Below are 20717 nucleotides of genomic sequence, written 5' to 3' on the forward strand. Positions count from 1 at the left end.
TACAAGCGCCTGATGGATGAAAAGCAAACAAAAAAAGTAGTTCCACACAGTTCTCGCTTAAAGACGCAGAAGCTCTGGCTGACTGGTAGGCCGCTTCAAGCACTCACCACCCTCTTGCAGAACATTTGTGTTACTCATACAGATACGTTAGAGCAGGGCAGATTGAGCCCAGTTTATGATTTCCTGTTATAAAGTACGCCAGGCAGTCTTGCACTAAAGGAGGACTATGTTATTGTGTACTTTATTACTCTAGTATAGTCTGGACTGAAGCTGTGTGCCTTCATTGTTTTCGTAGCTGTTGTTTTGAGGCTTGTTAAAAAAAATAATGCACTTTGTGACTTCAATAACAAATATGGCAGCGCCATGTTGACATTTTTTTCCATAACTTGGTTGATTTATTTTGGAAAACTTTGGTACATTGTTTAATGCATCCAGCGGGGCATCCCAAGAAAATTAGGCATAATAATGCAGTGTTTCCCACAGGTCAGGCATCTATTTGTGGTGGTGTGGTCGGCAATATGTACACTTTATGTACATATTTATATAATATTTACATATTTATATAATATGTAACTACAAGCTCCATTCCCAGACAGAGTCCCATTGCTTTTATGAGCGGTCGAGCGAGTCAAAAGCCGGAAAAAAAAAAAAAAAATTTAATTTTATATATATATTTTTTATTTTATTTGTGGCGGCCGTAAGTCTTTCGTGGCGGGCCGCCACAAATAAATGAATGTGTGGGAAACCCTGTAATGTGTTAATTCCACGACCGTATATATCGGTATCGGTTGATACCGGAATCGGTAATTAAGAGTTGGACAATATCGGCAAAAAAGCCATTATCGGACATCTCTATACTTCAATCAATCAATCAATCAATGTTTATTTATATAGCCCCAAATCACAAATGTCTCAAAGGACTGCACAAATCATTACGACTACAACATCCTCGGAAGAACCCACAAAAGGGCAAGGAAAACTCACACCCAGTGGGCAGGGAGAATTCACATTCAGTGGGACGCCAGTGACAATGCTGACTATGAGAAACCTTGGAGAGGACCTCAGATGTGGGCAACCCCCCCCCTCTAGGGGACCGAAAGCAATGGATGTCGAGCGGGTCTCACATGATACTGTGAAAGTTCAATCCATAGTAGCTCCAAGACAGCAGTGAGAGTCCCGTCCATAGGAAACCATCTCAAGCGGATCAGCAGCGTAGAGATGTCCCCAACTGATACAGGCGAGCGGTCCATCCTGGGTCCCGACGAGCGGTCCATCCTGGGTCTCGACTCTGGACAGTCAGTACTTCATCCATGGTCATCGGACCGGACCCCCTCCACAAGGGAGGGGGGGACATAGGAGAAAGAAAAGAAGCGGCAGATCAACTGGTCTAAAAAGGAGGTCTATTTAAAGGCTAGAGTATACAGATGAGTTTTAAGATGAGACTTAAATGCTTCTACTGAGGTAGCATCTCGAACTGTTACCGGGAGGGCATTCCAGAGTACTGGAGCCCGAACGGAAAACGCTCTATAGCCCGCAGACTTTTTTTGAGCTCTAGGAATCACTAATATCATACTTGACACATGCTAACTAATAGCCTGACAACCTTAGTATGGTACCATTGGCGTGCTAACTTTGTTTGTCAGTTTTGCAGCCGAACCTTTCAGACTCATACAACTTGGTACATGGTAACTTTTCACATGCTAGAACAGTAGCGTGCTAACTTTTTTTACTCAAAAAGTCGTTTAACGCGGTACTAGACACATGCTAGGTGTTAGCATTCTAGCACACTAACATTAGCATGCAAGGTTTTTGCCAATTTTGCAACTAAGACTCATAAAACTTGGTACCTGACAAACAGGCTTACTGTTTTTAGCGAATTAAATTTTTTTTTTGAAGGAACACCAAGCAAGCTCCATAACAAGCGATATTCTTATATTCTTATTTTACTGTTATATTGTTATTCCCATTGTTTTTATTCTTTTTGTAATATTTCTCTATTTTGTTTCCATTTAAACCCCCATTATTTACTTTTTACTTTTTTCTTTAAATTGACGGGCTTCACGGTGGCAGAGGGGTTAGTGCGTCTGCCTCACAATACGAAGGTCCTGCAGTCCTGGGTTCAAATCCAGGCTCGGGATCTTTCTGTGTGGAGTTTGCATGTTCTCCCCGTGACTGCGTGGGTTCCCTCCGGGTACTCCGGCTTCCTCCCACCTCCAAAGACATGCACCTGGGGATAGGCCCCTCCCACTTCCAAAGACATGCACCTGGGGATAGGTTGATTGGCAACACTAAATTGGCCCTAGTGTGTGAATGTGAGTGTGAATGTTGTCTGTCTATCCGTGTTGGCCCTGCGATGAGGTGGCGACTTGTCCAGGGTGTACCCCGCCTTCTGCCCGATTGTAGCTGAGATAGGCGCCAGTGCCCCCCGCGACTCCGAAAGGGAATAAGAGGTAGAAAATGGATGGATGGATGGATTTAAATTGACCTCAACTCTGTACACTGCTGCTGGAATTTTAATTTTCCTGAAGGAACTCTCCTGAAGGAATCAATAAAGTACTATCTCTCTATCTATCTATCTAAAAGTCCATATTTTCTTCACTATGTCCCGAAAGTTTTGTATTTTAGCGTATTAGCTTGACAGCGTGTGATCTGGATCGGACTGGTTCAGACAGAGTTCTGGACAAGATAGAGACCTGTTGTTGGCCACAGGCAGAGCGATCTCAAACTTGGCTAAAAACTGGAAGTACTGCTCCTCGGTGTGGCGGGTGAACCCGGTCCCGATCAGCAGCATCTGCAGTAAAAAAAAAAAAAATTAAATTAAGGCAGCGTCCGTATCTTCACTTCCTGTCCCCGAGAAGAGCCGAGGGACGCCTCACCCTGAGGTCTTCGGTCCGGATCACGCCTTTCCTGGCGACGCAGCGGTAGGACTTGAGGTGGACGATCCTCTGCAGGCACTCGGACAGCCAGACGGGACACAGGAAGTAGAGCGTGCACAGGCCGTGGCTGGTGTCAGGGAAGTGGAGCAGCGTTCCGGTCTCCATCAGGAAGTTGATGGCTGAGACAAGATGCAAAGACAGCGGAACCTCGGTTTACAAACCCCTCTATTGGGTTTACGAACTTTTAGATGGCGCTGGGGTTGTACGTGCACCAGCATTATTACAGTACGGTGATACTAATGAATCATATTCAGTACTATACCGCCTCCAAAAAGCACCGGTTTACGAGCAGAGGAGTATGTTCGGCAGCACACGGTCACCGAGTACTTAAAAGCAGACACAGTGTGTGGACAGAAAAGTGAGAACGGACGCATTTTGGCCTAAAAACCAACGATAAAGGTGAAGTTATAGCACTGAAACGCTCTCAGAAAGAGGGGCTTTAAGACACGTTTTTCAACCACTGTGCCGCGGCACACTAGTGCATTGTGAGATATTGTCTGGTGTGGTGTGAGGGGGTGGGGGGGGGGGCATGGGTGTCTTGACGCCAGAGTCTCTGAGTGAAGTCACGCAGCTGCATGGATGGCGCAAGCTCCGCTGATCTCCGGTAAGAGGCGACTTTATACTACAATTTTCTTTTTTTAGCCACACAAACACAGCCGGTGTTTCCTTGTTTAAATTCCCGGCGGTGAAGCTTTGCTATGGATCACAGCGGTCAAGCCTACCGGCAGTTTTCAGTGAAAAAATTGTAGTATAAAGTCGCCTCTTACCGGAGATCAGCGGAGCTTGCGCCATCCATGCAGCTGCGTGACTTCACTCAGAGACTCTGGCGTAAAAACACCCGTGGCCACCCCCACCCTGCTATATTGTGAAGTGACTTGTATTTATATAGCCCCTCCCCCGCAGCACACCAGACAATATGTCACAATGCACTAGTGTGCCGCGGCACAGTGGTTGAAAAACGTGTCTTAAAGCACCTCTTTCTGAGAGCGTTTCAGTGCTATAACTTCACCTTTATCGTTGGTTTTCAGGCCAAAATGCGTCCGTTCTCACTTTTCTGTCCACACACTGCGTCTGCTTGTAAGTACTCGGTGATCGTGCGCTGCCGAACATGCTCCTCTGCTCTTAAACCGGTGCTTTTTGTAGGGTTGTCATGAAAAAGGGAGGTTTTTTGGGTTGGTGCACTAATATATATATATATATATATATATATATATATATATATTAAAAAATAAAAAATAATTAATAAAAAATTATTCTGCGGCCCGGTACCAATCGAGGTTGGGGACCACTGCCCTAGAATAAATAGAGTTTGAGACCCCTGCTATATTGTGAAGTGACTTGTACTTATATAGCACCTTTCTCTTGTCAGTTACATTCAAAGCAATGTAGTGGCACTGGGAGCATGTGGGTAAAGTATCTTGCCCAAGGACACAACGGCAATGACTGGGATGACGGAAGCGGGGATCGAACCAGGGGACTCTGACGTTGCTGCCACGGCCGCTCTACCAGGCTGCCCCAATACTGGGTTCGAAGTATACAAAACCTTAACTAAATAAGGATTTTTGTGTCGAGGCTGGAACCCATTATTTCTATATCCATTGTTTCTTGTGGGGAACTCTGTTTCACTATAAAAAATGTTTTAATTCACGAATCCTGTTCGAGAACCAATTCAGAAACTGAGGCTCCACTGTACATGATTACAATGCACGCCAGGTCTGTTTTAAAGGTTCATTGACTGGCGAATTCCATACGTGCCAACCTTGAGACCTCGGAATTCGGGAGATTGGGGGGTCTGGGGGGTCGAGGTGTGTGTGTGTGTGTGTGGGGGTGGGCGGGGTTGGGGGTACGGGGTATGGTGGTAGCGGGGGTGTATATTGTATCACCCCGAAGAGTTAGTGCTGCAATGGTTTCTGGGTATTTGGTTCTGTTGTGCTACGATGCGGAAATTCTCCCGAAATGTGTTTGTCATTCTTGTTTGGTGTGGATTCACAGTGTGGCGCATACTTGTAACAGTGTTAAAGTTGTTTATGCCGATATGGGCATCTACATCAACTATACCATGAGTGTCAAACTATGGCCCCGTGTAATTTCATTTGGCCCTTGAGGAAATATCAAAATAACATTAGCGCTGGCCCGCCGGTGTTATACAGCGGCTGGGCCGCCGTAACATCGCATTCACCACTAATACTCACACTTGCCAACCCTCCCGATTTTCGGTGCCCCTCTCCAAAGTCTCCCGGGGCAACCATTCTCCCGAATTTCTGCCGATTTCCACCCGGACAACAATATTGGGCACTGCGTTTAGCGTCCTATACAACCTGTCGTCACGTCCGCTTTTCGTCCATACAAACATCGTGCCGGCACCTAGCACATGATATATGCGGCTTCTACGCACACACAAGTGAATGCAAAGCTTACTTGGTCAACAGCCATACAGGTCACACTGAGGGTGGCCGCATAAACAACTTTAACGCTGTTACAAATATGCGCCACACTGTGAAACCCGCACAAAACAAGAATGACAAACACATTTCGGGAGAACATCCGCACCGTTACACAACAGAATACCCAGAATCCCTTGCAGCTCTAACTCTTCCTACTACCAAACCCTGCCCACCTGAGCCCCGACATTAATGAACTAGCATCCCAGAAAAGATGGCAGGTGTCTGGCTTGGGCACATCCGATTAGATCAGTGTGTCGCGAACTGAGCAGTAAAAAAATGCCTGAATGGTTGATTTATTCAGTGTTATTTTATTTTAAAATGTATTAGCCTGTGGAAAAAGTTAATGTTGATATTTACCTCAGAAGGCTGCAAATAGAAAAGAGGCATTACATTTTTTATTTAAATTTGATTTAATATACAATTAAAGGGTATTAACAACTTTAACACTGTCACAAATACGCACCACAAGGTGAACCCACACCAAACAAGAACGACAAACATATTTCGGGAGAACATCCGCACCGTAACACAACAGAACAAATACCCAGAACCCCTTGCAGCACTAATAATATACACCACCCTGCTACCACCAAACCCCCCACCCCCTAATTGTTATTTTATTTTCAAATTTATTAGCCTGTGGAAAAAGTTAATGTTGATATTTACCTCAGAAGGCCGCAAATAGAAAAGAGGCATTACATTTTTTATTTAAATTTGATTTAATATACAATTAATGTGTTTTTGTTAGTTTTTTTTGGAAGTTGACTTTGCACTATTAAATTATATAAGCGTTGTTCCATATTCAGTGTTAAAGCAAATCAGTGTAGCAAACCGAGCAATAATGAAGGTTTTATTCATGCACTTTCTCTTGCTACTTCGAGGCTCGAATGTTTGATTCATTCATTATTGTTATTTTATTTTCAAATGTATTATTAGCCTATGGAAAAAGTTTATTTGGATATTTACCTCAGAAGGCTGCAAATAGAAAAGAGGTGATACATTTTTTATTTAAATTTGATTTAATATACAATTAAAGGGTATAAACAACTTTAACACTGTCACAAATACGCACCACAAGGTGAACCCACACCAAACAATAATGACAAACACATTTCGGGAGAACATCCGCACCGTAACACAACAGAACAAATACCCAGAACCCCTTGCAGCACTAATAATATACACCACCCTGCTACCACCAAACCCCCCACCCCCTAATTGTTATTTTATTTTCAAATTTATTAGCCTGTGGAAAAAGTTAATGTTGCTATTTACCTCAGAAGGCCGCAAATAGAAAAGAGGCATTACATTTTTTATTTAAATTTGATTTAATATACAATTAAAGGGTATAAACAACTTTAACACTGTCACAAATACGCACCACAAGGTGAACCCACACCAAACAAGAATGACAAACACATTTCGGGAGAACATCTGCACCGTAACACAACAGAACAAATACCCAGAACCCCTTGCAGCACTAATAATATACACCACCCTGCTACCACCAAACCCCCCACCCCCTAATTGTTATTTTATTTTCAAATTTATTAGCCTGTGGAAAAAGTTAATGTTGATATTTACCTCAGAAGGCCGCAAATAGAAAAGAGGCATTACATTTTTTATTTAAATTTGATTTAATATACAATTAATGTGTTTTTGTTAGTTTTTTTTTGGAAGTTGATTTTGCACTATTAAATTATATAAGCGTTGTTCCATATTCAGTGTTAAAGCAAATCAGCGTAGCAAACCGAGCAATAATGAAGGTTTTATTCATGCACTTTCTCTTGCTACTTCGAGGCTCGAATGTTTGATTCATTCATTATTGTTATTTTATTTTCAAATGTATTATTAGCCTATGGAAAAAGTTTATTTGGATATTTACCTCAGAAGGCTGCAAATAGAAAAGAGGTGGTACATTTTTATTTGATATGTCATTGATATGGCCCTGCGATGAGGTGGCGACTTGTCCAGGGTGTACCCCGCCTTCCGCCCGATTGTAGCTGAGATAGGCGCCAGCGCCCCCCGCGACCCCAAAAGGGAATAAGCGGTAGAAAATGGATGGATGGATGGATGCCATTGATATTTTTGAGTTATTATTATTATTATTATTATTTGAAACTGGATTTTGCATGTCACTATGAAGTTATATAACCCTTGCTCGTTCAATTTTCAATGCAAAACTTGTTTGGGTCCCTATTAAAAGGTTAAATTGTTCAACTTTGGCCCGCGGCTTTGTTTAGTTTTACATTTTGGCCCACTCTGTATTTGAGTTTGACACCCCTGAACTATATGATTTGCCTGAGAAGCTGGACAGGGCAAAAATTAAATAAATAAAAAGGAGGGGCTAGGAAAATTGGGGAGGGTTGGCAAATATGGATACGTCATCGTTGTGACTTACCGCCTTATTTGTACTGCACCACTTGTCAGTACCCTGACGGTCACTGACATAACAAAGACTACAAAAATGGGACCCAGTACCTCAATGCCTGGCACTCGTCATCAAGGGTTGGAATTGGGGGTTAAATCACCAAAAATGATTCCCGGGCGTGGCCACCGCTGCTGCCCACTGCTCCCCTCACCTCCCAGGGGGTGATCAAGGGTGAAGGGTCAAATGCATTGAATAATTTCGCCACACCTAGTGTGTGTGTGTGTGTGTGTGTGTGTGTGACAACCATTGGTAAGTCCTGTGCACTTAAGATGTGACTTTCAATCAATCAATCAATGTTTATTTATATAGCCCCAAATCACAAATGTCTCAAAGGACTGCACAAATCATTACGACTACAACATCCTCGGAAGAACCCACAAAAGGGCAAGGAAAACTCACACCCAGTGAGCAGGGAGAATTCACATCCAGTGGGACGCCAGTGACAATGCTGACTATGAGAAACCTTGGAGAGGACCTCAGATGTGGGCAACCCCCCCCCTCTAGGGGACCGAAAGCAATGGATGTCGAGCGGGTCTAACATGATACTGTGAAAGTTCAATCCATAGTGGCTCCAAGACAGCAGTGAGAGTCCCGTCCACAGGAAACCATCTCAAACTTTAAGGTTTTACTACTTACGTATAAAATACTACACGGTCTAGCTCCATCCTATCTTGCCGATTGTATTGTACCATATGTCCCGGCAAGAAATCTGCGTTCAAAGGACTCCGGCTTGTTAGTGATTCCCAAAGCCCAAAAAAAGTCTGCGGGCTATAGAGCGTTTTCCGTTCGGGCTCCAGTACTCTGGAATGCCCTCCCGGTAACAGTTCGAGATGCCACCTCAGTAGAAGCATTTAAGTCTCACCTTAAAACTCATTTGTATACTCTAGCCTTTAAATAGACTCCCTTTTTAGACCAGTTGATCTGCTGTTTCTTTTCTTTTTCTTCTATGTCCCACTCTCCCTTGTGGAAGGGGTTCGGTCCGATCCGGTGGCCATGTACTGCTCGCCTGTGTATCGGCTGGGGACATCTCTGCGCTGCTGATCCGCCTCCACTTGGGATGGTTTCCTGCTGGCTCCGCTGTGAACGGGACTCTCGCTGCTGAGTTGGATCCGCTTCGGACTGGACTCTCGCGACTGTGTTGGATCCATTGTGGATTGAACTTTCACAGTATCATGTTAGACCCGCTCGACATCCATTGCTTTCCTCCTCTCCAAGGTTCTCATAGTCATCATTGTCACCGACGTCCCACTGGGTGTGAGTTTTCCTTGCCCTTATGTGGGCCTACCGAGGATGTCGTGGTGGTTTGTGCAGCCCTTTGAGACACTAGTGATTTAGGGCTATATAAGTAAACATTGATTGATTGATTGATACTTTAACTTTAACTGTGGTAAAGGACCTAAAGAGGCAGGGCTAGACAAAGTGCGAAATGGGAAGAAGTACCAGACTGCAGGTCATCATAGTCCTGGATGTCACTTCCTGGGTTCTGTTGAATGATGCGGTCCAGCTGCGCCTCGGTGAGAAACTGGACGTCTTCTTCCGCCTGGCGTCTTTGTTTCTCGGCTATGACGGCTTCCTGCAGGGTCAAGTAGCTGCGAGGGATCTGGTGCCAGCGGAAAAAGTATTTTAAACAATGCAAATTTGTTTTAGTTGATCCATTGATGCCAAGAAAATGAACTGGGTAAGGAGCTATTTAACAAACAGGAAGCAATATGTGAAGATGGGTGAAAATATGTCTAGATATATCTTGTGGTGTACCCCAGGGACCAATACTTGGACCAAGATTCTTTAATCTTTATACAAACCCTGTTTCCATATGAGTTGGGAAATTGTGTTAGATGTAAATATAAACGGAATACAATGATTAGCAAATCATTTTCAAGTCATATTCAGTTGAATATGCTACAAAGACGACATATTTGATGTTCAAACTGATAAACATTTTTTTCGGGGCAAATAATCAATAACTTTAGAATTTGATGCCAGCAACACGTGACAAAGAAGTTGGGAAAGGTGGCAATAAATACTGATAAAGTTGAGGGATGCTCATCAAACACTTATTTGGAACATCCCACAGGTGTGTAGGTCAATTGGGAACAGGTGAGTGCCATGATTGGGTATAAAAACAGCTTCCCAAAAAATGCTCAGTCTTTCACAAGAAAGGATGGGGCGAGGTACACCCCTTTGTCCACAACTGCGGGAGCAAATAGTCAAACAATTTAAGAACAATGTTTCTCAAAGTGCAATTGCAAGAAATTTAGGGATTTCAACAGCTACGGTCCATAATATCAAAAGGTTCGGAGAATCTGGAGAAATCACTCCACGTAAGCGGCATGGCCGGAAATCAACATTGAATGACCGTGACCTTCCATCCCTCAGACGGCACTGTATCAAAAATCGACATCAATCTCTAAAGGATATCACCACATGGGCTCAGGAACATTTCAGAAAACCACTGTCACTAAATACAGTTGGTCGCTACATCTGTAAGTGCAAGTTAAAGCTCTACTATGCAAAGCGAAAGCCATTCATTAACCACATCCAGAAACGCCGCCGGCTTCTCTGGGCCCGAGATCATCTAAGATAAACTGATGCAAAGTGGAAAAGTGTTCTGACGAGTCCACATTTCAAATTGTTTTTGGAAATATTCAACATTGTGTCATCCAGACTGTTATCGACGCAAAGTTCAAAAGCCAGCATCTGTGATGGAACGGGGTGCATTAGTGCCCAGGGCATGGGTAACTTACACATCTGTGAAGGCACCATTAATGCTAAAAGGTACATATAGGTTTTGGAACAATATATGCTGCCATCCAAGCGCTGTCTTTTTCATGGACGCCCCTGCTTATTTCAGTAAGACAATGCCAAGCCACATTCAGCACGTGTTACAACAGTGTGGCTTCGTAAAAGAAGAGTGCGGGTACTTTCCTGGCCCGCCTGCAGTCCAGACATGTCTCCCATCCAAAATGTGTGGCGCATTATGAAGCGTAAAATACGACAGCGGAGACCCCAGAATGTTGAACGACTGAAGCTCTACATAAAACAAGAATGGGAAAGAATTCCACTTTCAAAGCTTCAACAATTAGTTTCCTCAGTTCCCAACCGTTTATCGAGTGTTGTTAAAAGAAAAGGTGACGTAACGCAGTGGTGAACATGCCCTTTCCCAACTACTTTGGCACGTGTAGCAGCCATGAAATTCTAAGTTAATTATTATTTGCAAAAAAAAATTAAGTTTATGAGTTTGAACATCAAATATCTTGTCTTTGTAGTGCATTCAATTGAATATGGGTTGAAAAGGATTTGCAAATCATTGTATTCCGTTTATATTTACCTCTAACACAATTTCCAAACTCATATGGAAACAGGGTTTGTACTTTCAACCTCATATAAAATATTCTTCATCTCAGTATGTTAATAATGACTGAATTAATTAATTACATATCACAAAACTGTTGAAAATACTAATTTACAGATGTCATTCTATTATAAAAAGGTCAGTAAATGATGTCTATATTTGTAAACGCTCCGAAGTGGGAAAGGGGTGGGATTAAATCAGCTTTGCTTCTTCCCACTCCTTTTCAGACTTGATTGATTGATTGATTGAAACTTTTGTTAGTAGATTGCACAGTACAGTACATATTCCGTACAATTGACCACTAAATGGTAACACCCGAATAAGTTTTTCAACTTGTTTAAGTTGGGCTCCACGTTCATCCATTCATGGTAAAAACTGGGGTGTTGTCGGCAGGACATGATGTAAAGCAGGGGTCACCAACCTTTTTGAAAGCAAGCGCTATTTCTTGGGTACTGATTAATGCGAAGGGCTACCAGTTTGATACACACTTAAATAAATTGCCAGAAATAGCCAATTTGCTCAATTAACCTTTAACACACACATATATATATATATATATATATATATATATATAAAGGGTATTGCTGTCTGTCATTTCCTTTTATGGAAGGTTTTTTGTAGAGAATAAATGATGAAAAAAACACTTAATTGAATGGTTTAAAAGAGGAGAAAACAGGGAAAAAAATGAAAATTAAATTTTGAAACAGTTTATCTTCAATTTCGACACTTTAAAATTCTAAATTTAACTGAAAAAAAAGAAGAAAAAAACTATCTAATTCGAATCTTTTTGAAAAAATTTAAAAAGAATTTATGGAACTATATTAGTAATTTTTCCTGATTAAGATTATTTTTAGAATTTTGATGACATGTTTTAATAGGTTAAAATCTAATCTGCATTTTGTTAGAATATATAACAAATTGGACCAAGCTATATTTCTAACAAAGACAAATCATTATTTCTTTTAGATTTTCCAGAACAAACATTTTAAAAGAAATTCAAAAGACTTTGAAATAAGATTTAAATTTGATTCTAAAGTTTTTTAGACTTGCCAGAATATTTTTTTTTTATTTTAATCATAATAAGTTTGAAGAAATACTTCACAAATATTCTTCATCAAAAAAACAGAAGCTGAAATGAAGAATTAAATTTAATTTTTTTATCATTCTTTACAATAAAAATTAAATGTACCAGGCTACCAGTTTGATACACACTTAAATAAATTGCCAGAAATAGCCAATTTGCTCAATTAACCTTTAACACACATATATATATATATATATATATATATAAATATATATATATATATATATATATATATATATATATATATATAAAGGGTATTGCTGTCTGTCATTTCCTTTTATGGAAGGTTTTTTGTAGAGAATAAATGATGAAAAAAACACTTAATTAAATGGTTTAAAAGAGGAGAAAACAGGGAAAAAAATGAAAATTAAATTTTGAAACATAGTTTATCTTCAATTTCGACTCTTTAAAATTCTAAATTTAACTGAAAAAAAAGAAGAAAAAAAACTATCTAATTCGAATCTTTTTGAAAAAATTTAAAAAGAATTTATGGAACTATATTAGTAATTTTTCCTGATTAAGATTAATTTTAGAATTTTGATGACATGTTTTAATAGGTTAAAATCTAATCTGCATTTTGTTAGAATATATAACAAATTGGACCAAGCTATATTTCTAACAAAGACAAATCATTATTTCTTTTAGATTTTCCAGAACAAACATTTTAAAAGAAATTCAAAAGACTTTGAAATAAGATTCAAATTTGATTCTAAAGTTTTTTAGACTTGCCAGAATATTTTTATTTTATTTTAATCATAATAAGTTTGAAGAAATACTTCACAAATATTCTTCATCAAAAAAAACAGAAGCTGAAATGAAGAATTAAATTTAATTTTTTTATCATTCTTTACAATAAAAATTAAATGTACTTGAACATTGATTTAAATTGTCAGGAAAGAAGAGGAAAGAATGTGTTTAAAAATCTTAAAATACTTTTTAAGGTTGTATTTTTTCTCTAAAATTGTCTTTCTGAAAGTTATAAGAAGCAAAGTAAAAAAATAAATGAATTTATTCAAACAAGTGAAGACCAAGTCTTTAAAATATTTTCTTGGATTTTCAAATTCTATTTGAGTTTTGTCTCTCTTTGAATTAAAAATGTACCCCGCCTTCCGCCCGATTGTAGCTGAGATAGGCGCCAGCGCCCCCCGCGACCCCAAAAGGGAATAAGCGGTAGGAAATGGATGGATGGATGAAAAAACAGAAACTAATGTGAAGAATTAAATCAAAATGTATTATTCTTTACAATAATAATGAAAAAAAAAAATACTTGAACACTGATTTGAATTGTCAGGAAAGAAGAGGAAGGAATTTAAAAGGTAAAAAGGTAATGTTTTTAAAAATCCCAAAATAATTTTCAAGGTTGTATTTTTTCCCTAAAATTGTCTTTCTGAAAGTTATAAGAAGCAAAGTAAAAAATAAATGAATGTGAAGACCAAGTCTTTGAAATATTTTCTTGGATTTTCAAATTCTATTTGAGTTTTGTCTCTCTTAAAATTAAAAATGTCGAGCAAAGCGAGACCAGCTTGCTAGTAAATAAATACAATTTAAAAAATAGAAGCAGCTCACTGGTAAGTGCTGCAATTTGAGCTATTTTTAGAACAGGCCAGCGGGCGACTCATCTGGTCCTTACGGGCTACCTGGTGCCCGCGGGCCCCGCGTTGGTGACCCCTGGCGTAAAATGAATGATATTAAATTGAGTGATGTATTATGCTGTATGTGTGTTCGTGTTCCAAAGAAACTACAGAAAGAAAGAAAGAAAGAAAATGTAACAAAGCAACAGAAAAACCAGCACGGACTCACCAGTCTCCCCAGCAGCTTCCCACCGCCGGCGGAGACGCTGCCGTCTTTAATCGAGAGCGCCATCTGGTGGATGAGCTTCTTCAGCCCGTCCAAACCTTCCAGAGTCTTACACGACACCTCACTGGAGCACACACACACACACACACACACACACACACACACACACACACACAGATGAAATGCTGTACTAATAAACCCCGTGTAGTAGATTAGGTTTCTAGGAAGAGCCCAATTAAGTGTACTGACTGCAGATGTTTACAGCTGATGTCAGGGTATCCACTGGCGCGCGGGCCCGACGGTGAGCGGCAAAGTGCCAAGATGTAAGCCCTCAGTGTCGCCAGTCTCTCCGTGCGGAACTTTGAGTCGATGAGATCCAGATGTGTTCCCACCACCACCACCACGGAGTTGGGCGCTCGGGCCTTGACGACAGACAAGCATATTTGTTGCAACATCCACCTCGTTGTCGTCACACATGAACAGCGTGCTCGTCCAAAAACTCGAAGGATGTTCTTTTCCTTCAAAACGGTCATTGTTTAGAACATAATCAATCAAAATCAATGTTGTCGTCATCGACCTATTCAAGGCTGCAGTTGATTAAAAATATTCCACTTTGAAACACTCACACTCCTCAGCCTTCCCGGTAAGGTTTATTCAGGTGTACTGGAGAGGAGGCTTCGCCGGATAGTCGAACCTCGGATTCAGGAGGAACAGTGTGGTTTTCGTCCTGGTCGTGGAACTGTGGACCAGCTCTATACTCTCGGCAGGGTTCTTGAGGGTGCATGGGAGTTTGCCCAACCAGTCTACATGTGCTTTGTGGACTTGGAGAAGGCATTCGACCGTGTCCCTCGGGAAGTCCTGTGGGGAGTGCTCAGAGAGTATGGGGTACCGGACTGTCTTATTGTGGCGGTCCGTTCCCTGTATGATCAGTGCCAGAGCTTGGTCCGCATTGCTGGCAGTAAGTCCGACACATTTCCAGTGAAGGTTGGACTCCGCCAAGGCTGTCCTTTGTCACCGATTCTGTTCATAACTTTTATGGACAGAATTTCTAGGCGCAGTCAAGGCGTTGAGGGGTTCCGGTTTGGTGACCGCGGGATTAGGTCTCTGCTTTTTGCAGATGATGTGGTCCTGATGGCTTCATCTGGCCGGGATCTTCAGCTCTCACTGGATCGGTTCGCAGCCGAGTGTGAAGCGACCGGAATGAGAATCAGCACCTCCAAGTCCGAGTCCATGGTTCTCGCCCGGAAAAGGGTGGAGTGCCATCTCCGGGTTGGGGAGGAGACCCTGCCCCAAGTGGAGGAGTTCAAGTACCTAGGAGTCTTGTTCACGAGTGGGGGAAGAGTGGATCGTGAGATCGACAGGCGGATCGGTGCGGCGTCTTCAGTAATGCGGACGTTGTATCGATCCGTTGTGGTGAAGAAGGAGCTGAGCCGGAAGGCAAAGCTCTCAATTTACCGGTCGATCTACGTTCCCATCCTCACCTATGGTCATGAGCTTTGGGTCATGACCGAAAGGATAAGATCACGGGTACAAGCGGCCCAAATGAGTTTCCTCCGCCGTGTGGCGGGTCTCTCCCTTAGAGATAGGGTGAGAAGCTCTGCCATCCGGGAGGAACTCAAAGTAAAGCCGCTGCTCCTCCACATCGAGAGGAGCCAGATGAGGTGGTTCGGGCATCTGGTCAGGATGCCACCCGAACGCCTCCCTAGGGATGTGTTTAGGGCACGTCCAGCTGGTAGGAGGCCACGGGGAAGACCCAGGACACGTTGGAAAGACTATGTCTCCCGGCTGGCCTGGGAACGCCTCGGGATCCCCCGGGAAGAGCTAGACGAAGTGGCTGGAGATAGGGAAGTCTGGGCTTCCCTGCTTAGGCTGCTGCCCCCGCGACCCGACCTCGGATAAGCGGAAGATGATGGATGGATGGATGGATGGCACTTTGAAACAGTTTTGGGAGAAAATATTGCATATTCTGTTGCATAGCTCGGTTGGTAGAGTGACCGTGCCAGCAACTTGAGGGTTGCAGGTTCGATTCCCGCTTCCGCCATCCTAGTCACTGCCGTTGGACGCGGTTTCCCCCTGGTGGTCATTGTGGTTGTTTTTGTTCTGGCGTTGCTTCAGGCCGACTTCCCTCCGGGAGTGGTCAACATTCTGCCGGGATTAGGACCCACAGCCGGCGCCGCCATCGCCAGTCATATGGACATCGACAAAGTGGCCTTTACGGGATCCACAGAGGTATCTTGATTTTAGTCAAATAAACTCTTCATTCAAACTGCCTATTGCTATACTGTGTATTACCCATGATGCCGAGAGTCCACGCCGCTCACCGCTGCCTTTTTTCCGGTGCAGGTCGGTCAGCTGATCAAGGCGGCGGCGGCCAGAAGTAACTTGAAGCGCGTGACGCTGGAACTGGGCGGGAAGAACCCCTGCATTGTGTTTGCTGACTGCGACTGTACGTCATCAAGGTTCCCATATTATTCAGGGCGGCATAGCTCGGTTGGTAGAGTGGCCGTGTCAGCAACTTGAGGGTTGCAGGTTCGTTTCCCGCTTCCGCCGTCCTAATTACTGCCGTTGTGTCCTTGGGCAAGACACTTTACCCACCTGCTCCCAGTGCCACCCACACTGCTTTAAATGTAACTTAAAATATTGGGTTTCACTATGTAAAGCGCTTTGAGCCACGAGAGAAAAGCGCTATATAAATATAATTCACTTCACTGTTACGATCCACTTCATGCATCGTTTGTTTTTGTGTATGTTTTGATCGCGTTTTGGACTCTACCGATCCCAGTATTTGAGCACTTCCTTGTTTACGTTCGTCACCATGGCTTCATCATTTGTTTCACCTGCACTGGTGCCAGGCGCACACCTGTCTGTGATTATGATTTTGTATTCAAGCCCGCCGGCTACCTTTGTTCTGCCTGGCCGGTTTGTTTGCTTCCCGCAACATTTACGTGAGTTTTGCCTATTTTGTATTCTGGCTGCTAAGTGTAACTTGCCTGTTGCTTGTATTAGCATTTAGCTTTCTGTGCTAAGGCCCATCCATCCATCCATTTCTACCGCTTATTCCCTTTTGGTGTCGCGGGGGGCGTTGGCGCCTATCTCGGCTACAATCGGGCGGAAGGCGGGGTACACCCAGGACAAGACGCCACCTCATCGCAGGGCCAACACAGATAGACAGACAACATTCACACACTAGGGCCAATTTAGTGTTGCCAATCAACCTATCTTTTATTTTGTCTTTGGAAGTGGGAGGAAGCCGGAGTACCCGGAGGGAACCCATGCATTCACGGGGAGAACATGCAAACTCCACACAGAAAGATCCCGAGCCTGGATTTGAACCCAGGACTGCAGGACCTTCGTATTGTGAGGCAGACCCACTAACCCCTCTGCCACCGTGAAGCCTCTGTGCTAAGGCACGCCTTTGATTTGCGCTTTTGTAAAAGTGTTTTTCTGTTGTACTTTTACATTAAAACCTGCTCTTACCTTCATTTAAATGATAAATAAATGATAAATGGGTTGTACTTGTATGGCGCTTTTCTACCTTCAAGGTACTCAAAGCGCTTTGACACTACTTCCACATTTACCCATTCACACACACATTCACACACGGATGGAGGGAGCTGCCATGCAAGGCGCCAACCAGCACCCATCAGGAGCAAGGGTGAAGTGTCTTGCTCAGGACACACCAGACGTGACCAGGTTGGTACTAGGTGGGGATTGAACCAGGGACCCTCGGGTTGCGCACGGCCACTCTCCCACTGCGCCACGCCGTCCCGCTACCTGCTGGGATCCCGTGCACCGAGGGGGTGACACTCCACGCGCATCCACGAACCCGCGCCCCTGTAACATATCGTGCGTGATTGCCATAGAAAAACAAAGATTTTCTTTGAAAAAAAAAACAAGGATATACGACATAAAAATAAAAGCTTATAATCTGAAAGTTGATCTAGAGCAGGGGTCTGAAACACGCGGCGACACGTTATTTTGCGGCCCCCACCTTACTATAAAAGTTCATTGTTAGCGCGGCTCGCAAGTTTTACACGAAGGGTTGCTTGTCTGCTATAGCCCGTACGGGGCTAATTGTGCTACCGTAACTTTAAAGGCCTACTGAAATGAGATTTTCTTATTTAAACGGGGATAGCAGGTCCATTCTATGTGTCATACTTGATCATTTCGCGATATTGCCATATTTGTGCTGAAAGGATTTAATAGAGAACATCGACGATAAAGTTCGCAACTTTTGGTCGCTAATAAAAAAAGCCTTGCCTTTACCGGAAGCAGCAGACGATGTGCGCGTGACGTCGCGGGTTGTAGGGCTCCTCACATCCTCACATTGTTTATAATCATAGCCACCAGTAGCTAGAGCGATTCAGACCGAGAAAGGGACAATTTCCCTATTAATTGGAGTGAGGATGAAAGATTTGTGGATGAGGATAGTGAGAGTGAAGGACTAGAAAAGAAAAAAGAAAAAAAAAAGGCGAAGGCAGTGAGAGCAATTCAGATGTTACTAGACACATTTACTAGGATCATTCTGGAAAATGCCTTATCTGCTTGTGTTACTAGTGTTTTAGTGAGATTATATGGTACCTGAAAATCGGAGGGGTGTGGCCACGGGTGTGGTGACCGCCAGTGTCTCCGGTGGGAGGATGTAATAGTCCGCAGATGCAGGAGGACACATGCTCCGCTCATGTCTACGGTCAGAGCCGACTTATTAGCACAATTTCCTCACCGAAACCTGCCGGTTGACATGTGGTCGGGAACCATGTTCGCTTGACCGCTCTGTTCTATAGTAAAGCTTCACCTTCGGGAATTTTAAACAAGGAAACACCGGCTGTGTTTGTGTTGCTAAAGGCAGCTGCAATACACCGCTTCCCACCTACATCGTTCTTCTTTGACTTCTCCATTATCAATTGAACAAATTGCAAAAGATTCAGCAACACAGATGTCCAGAATACTGTGTAATTATGCGATTAAAGCTCGGATCGGGCTGGAAAAAAATGTCCGCTACAACCGGTGACGTCAAACGCACGCGTCATCATACCGCGACGTTTTCAACAGGACACTTCGCCGGAAATGTAAAATTGCAATTTAGTAAACTAAAAAGGCCGTATTGGCATGTGTTGCAATGTTAATATTTCATCATTGATATATAAACTATCAGTTTGCGTGGTCGGTAGTAGTGGCTTTCAGTAGGCCTTTAATCACCACGGCAAGCTCCCCACACCAAGCCCCCCCCCTCCAAAAACGTTCTGGGTTGCCTACCCCTGCGTTAGTGGAAAAGCGGCAAATGAGCGAAAGCGACAGAAACGTTGCCATGGAGACGAGGGTTTTTTTTTATGGGCCTGGCTGCAGTCACACTGCGACACCTGTCCGTCAGTATTAACAGTCCCCGATAGCCTGGACCAATTCAAACAGTTATTTGTGTTTTTTATTGTTTAATTTGCATTGCCTCACATGACTTGATTCTCATTTTGTTTATTTATATTTTGATTTTGTGTTGAAAATTGAAATTAATAATATTAATATTTTTTTTAAAGAAATATTTTTTTGCGGCCCAGCCTCACCCAGACTCTGCATCCAGTGGCCCCCAGGTAAATTGAGTTTGAGACCCCTGATCTAGAGATTCAAGCATTGAAAGTAAAAGAAAAAAACGTCAAAACATTTTTTTTTACAACTTTTATGAGTTGTCCCTTTTTAGATCCCTTGGACCAAAGTTGTCAAACTCAAGGACCGGGGGCCAAATATGGCCCGCTACCATATTTTACGTGGCCCGCGAAAGCCTGGAAATAATATGGGTTAATAAAATGCTAAATCTTTTCTGACTAAATATGTTTGTTCTTTCCCTTTTGACATTATATGGCATATTTCGACGTCCATTGCAGCCGGTCTCCCCACATTTGTGGTCCTCTCCAAGGTTTCTCATAGTCAATCTCATCCACGTCCCACTGGGTGGTGAGTTTTCCTTGCCCTGATGTGGCCGCTGAACCACTGATCTCGTTGTGGCTTGTGCAGCCCTTTGAGACACTTGTGATTTAGGACTATATAAGTAAACATTGATTGATTGATTGATTTAAAATCATGTACTGGAGGGCGTGGCCTGCAGACCTGCAGCGAAGCAGGGTGTGCCAGGACCGACAGGTGCGTAGATGGCCCACCTGGGCCTGCTTGTCTAATCACCTGTCGCTCTGTTAAAAGGCAGCAGCCGGGGAGGAGAGACAACACAACACAACACTTTTACAAATATGCGCCACACTGTGAACCCGCACAAAACAAGAAAGACAAACACATTTCGGAACACAACATTAACAAAACAGAACAAATACCCAGAACCCTTTGCAGCACTATCTCTTCCGGTATGACAACATACACCCCCGCTAGCCCCTAACCACCCCCCACCTCAACCCCGCCCACCTCAACCTCCTCACGCTCTCTCAGGAAGAGCATGTCCTAAATTCCAAGCTGTAACTTCAATAATAAAAATAGCAGTGCCATGTTGGCAGTTTTTTTCCATAACTTGAGTTGATTTATTTTGGAAAACCTTGTTACATTGTTGAATGCAAAAAAATTCGGCATAATAATGTGTTAATTCCACAACTGTATATATCAGTATCTGTAACGATTGCGAGGCATCATGCTGCTGGTTCGTTCTCTCGTGGATGCAGTCAGGCTTGGACACAGC

At 43.0% G+C, this 20717-nt stretch overlaps 1 protein-coding gene across 3 annotated transcripts in view; it reads right to left on the reverse strand.

Annotated features, from left to right (window-relative positions):
* lrrk1 (leucine-rich repeat kinase 1) overlaps positions 1-20717 on the reverse strand; it is a 111456-nt gene that overhangs the window by 33484 nt on the left and 57255 nt on the right. For all 3 annotated transcript variants that reach the window (XM_061893125.1, XM_061893119.1, XM_061893111.1), the window contains exons 17-21: positions 14294-14466; positions 14048-14168; positions 9252-9411; positions 2877-3055; positions 2694-2791 (exon numbers count right to left, since the gene is read on the reverse strand). In XM_061893125.1, coding sequence (XP_061749109.1) covers positions 2694-2791; positions 2877-3055; positions 9252-9411; positions 14048-14168; positions 14294-14466 — 731 coding nt within the window. The remainder of the gene's footprint in view (positions 1-2693; positions 2792-2876; positions 3056-9251; positions 9412-14047; positions 14169-14293; positions 14467-20717) is intronic.

This window comes from Nerophis ophidion, linkage group LG02 (assembly GCF_033978795.1).
Source record: "Nerophis ophidion isolate RoL-2023_Sa linkage group LG02, RoL_Noph_v1.0, whole genome shotgun sequence".
Classification (NCBI taxonomy): Eukaryota; Metazoa; Chordata; class Actinopteri; order Syngnathiformes; family Syngnathidae; genus Nerophis; species Nerophis ophidion.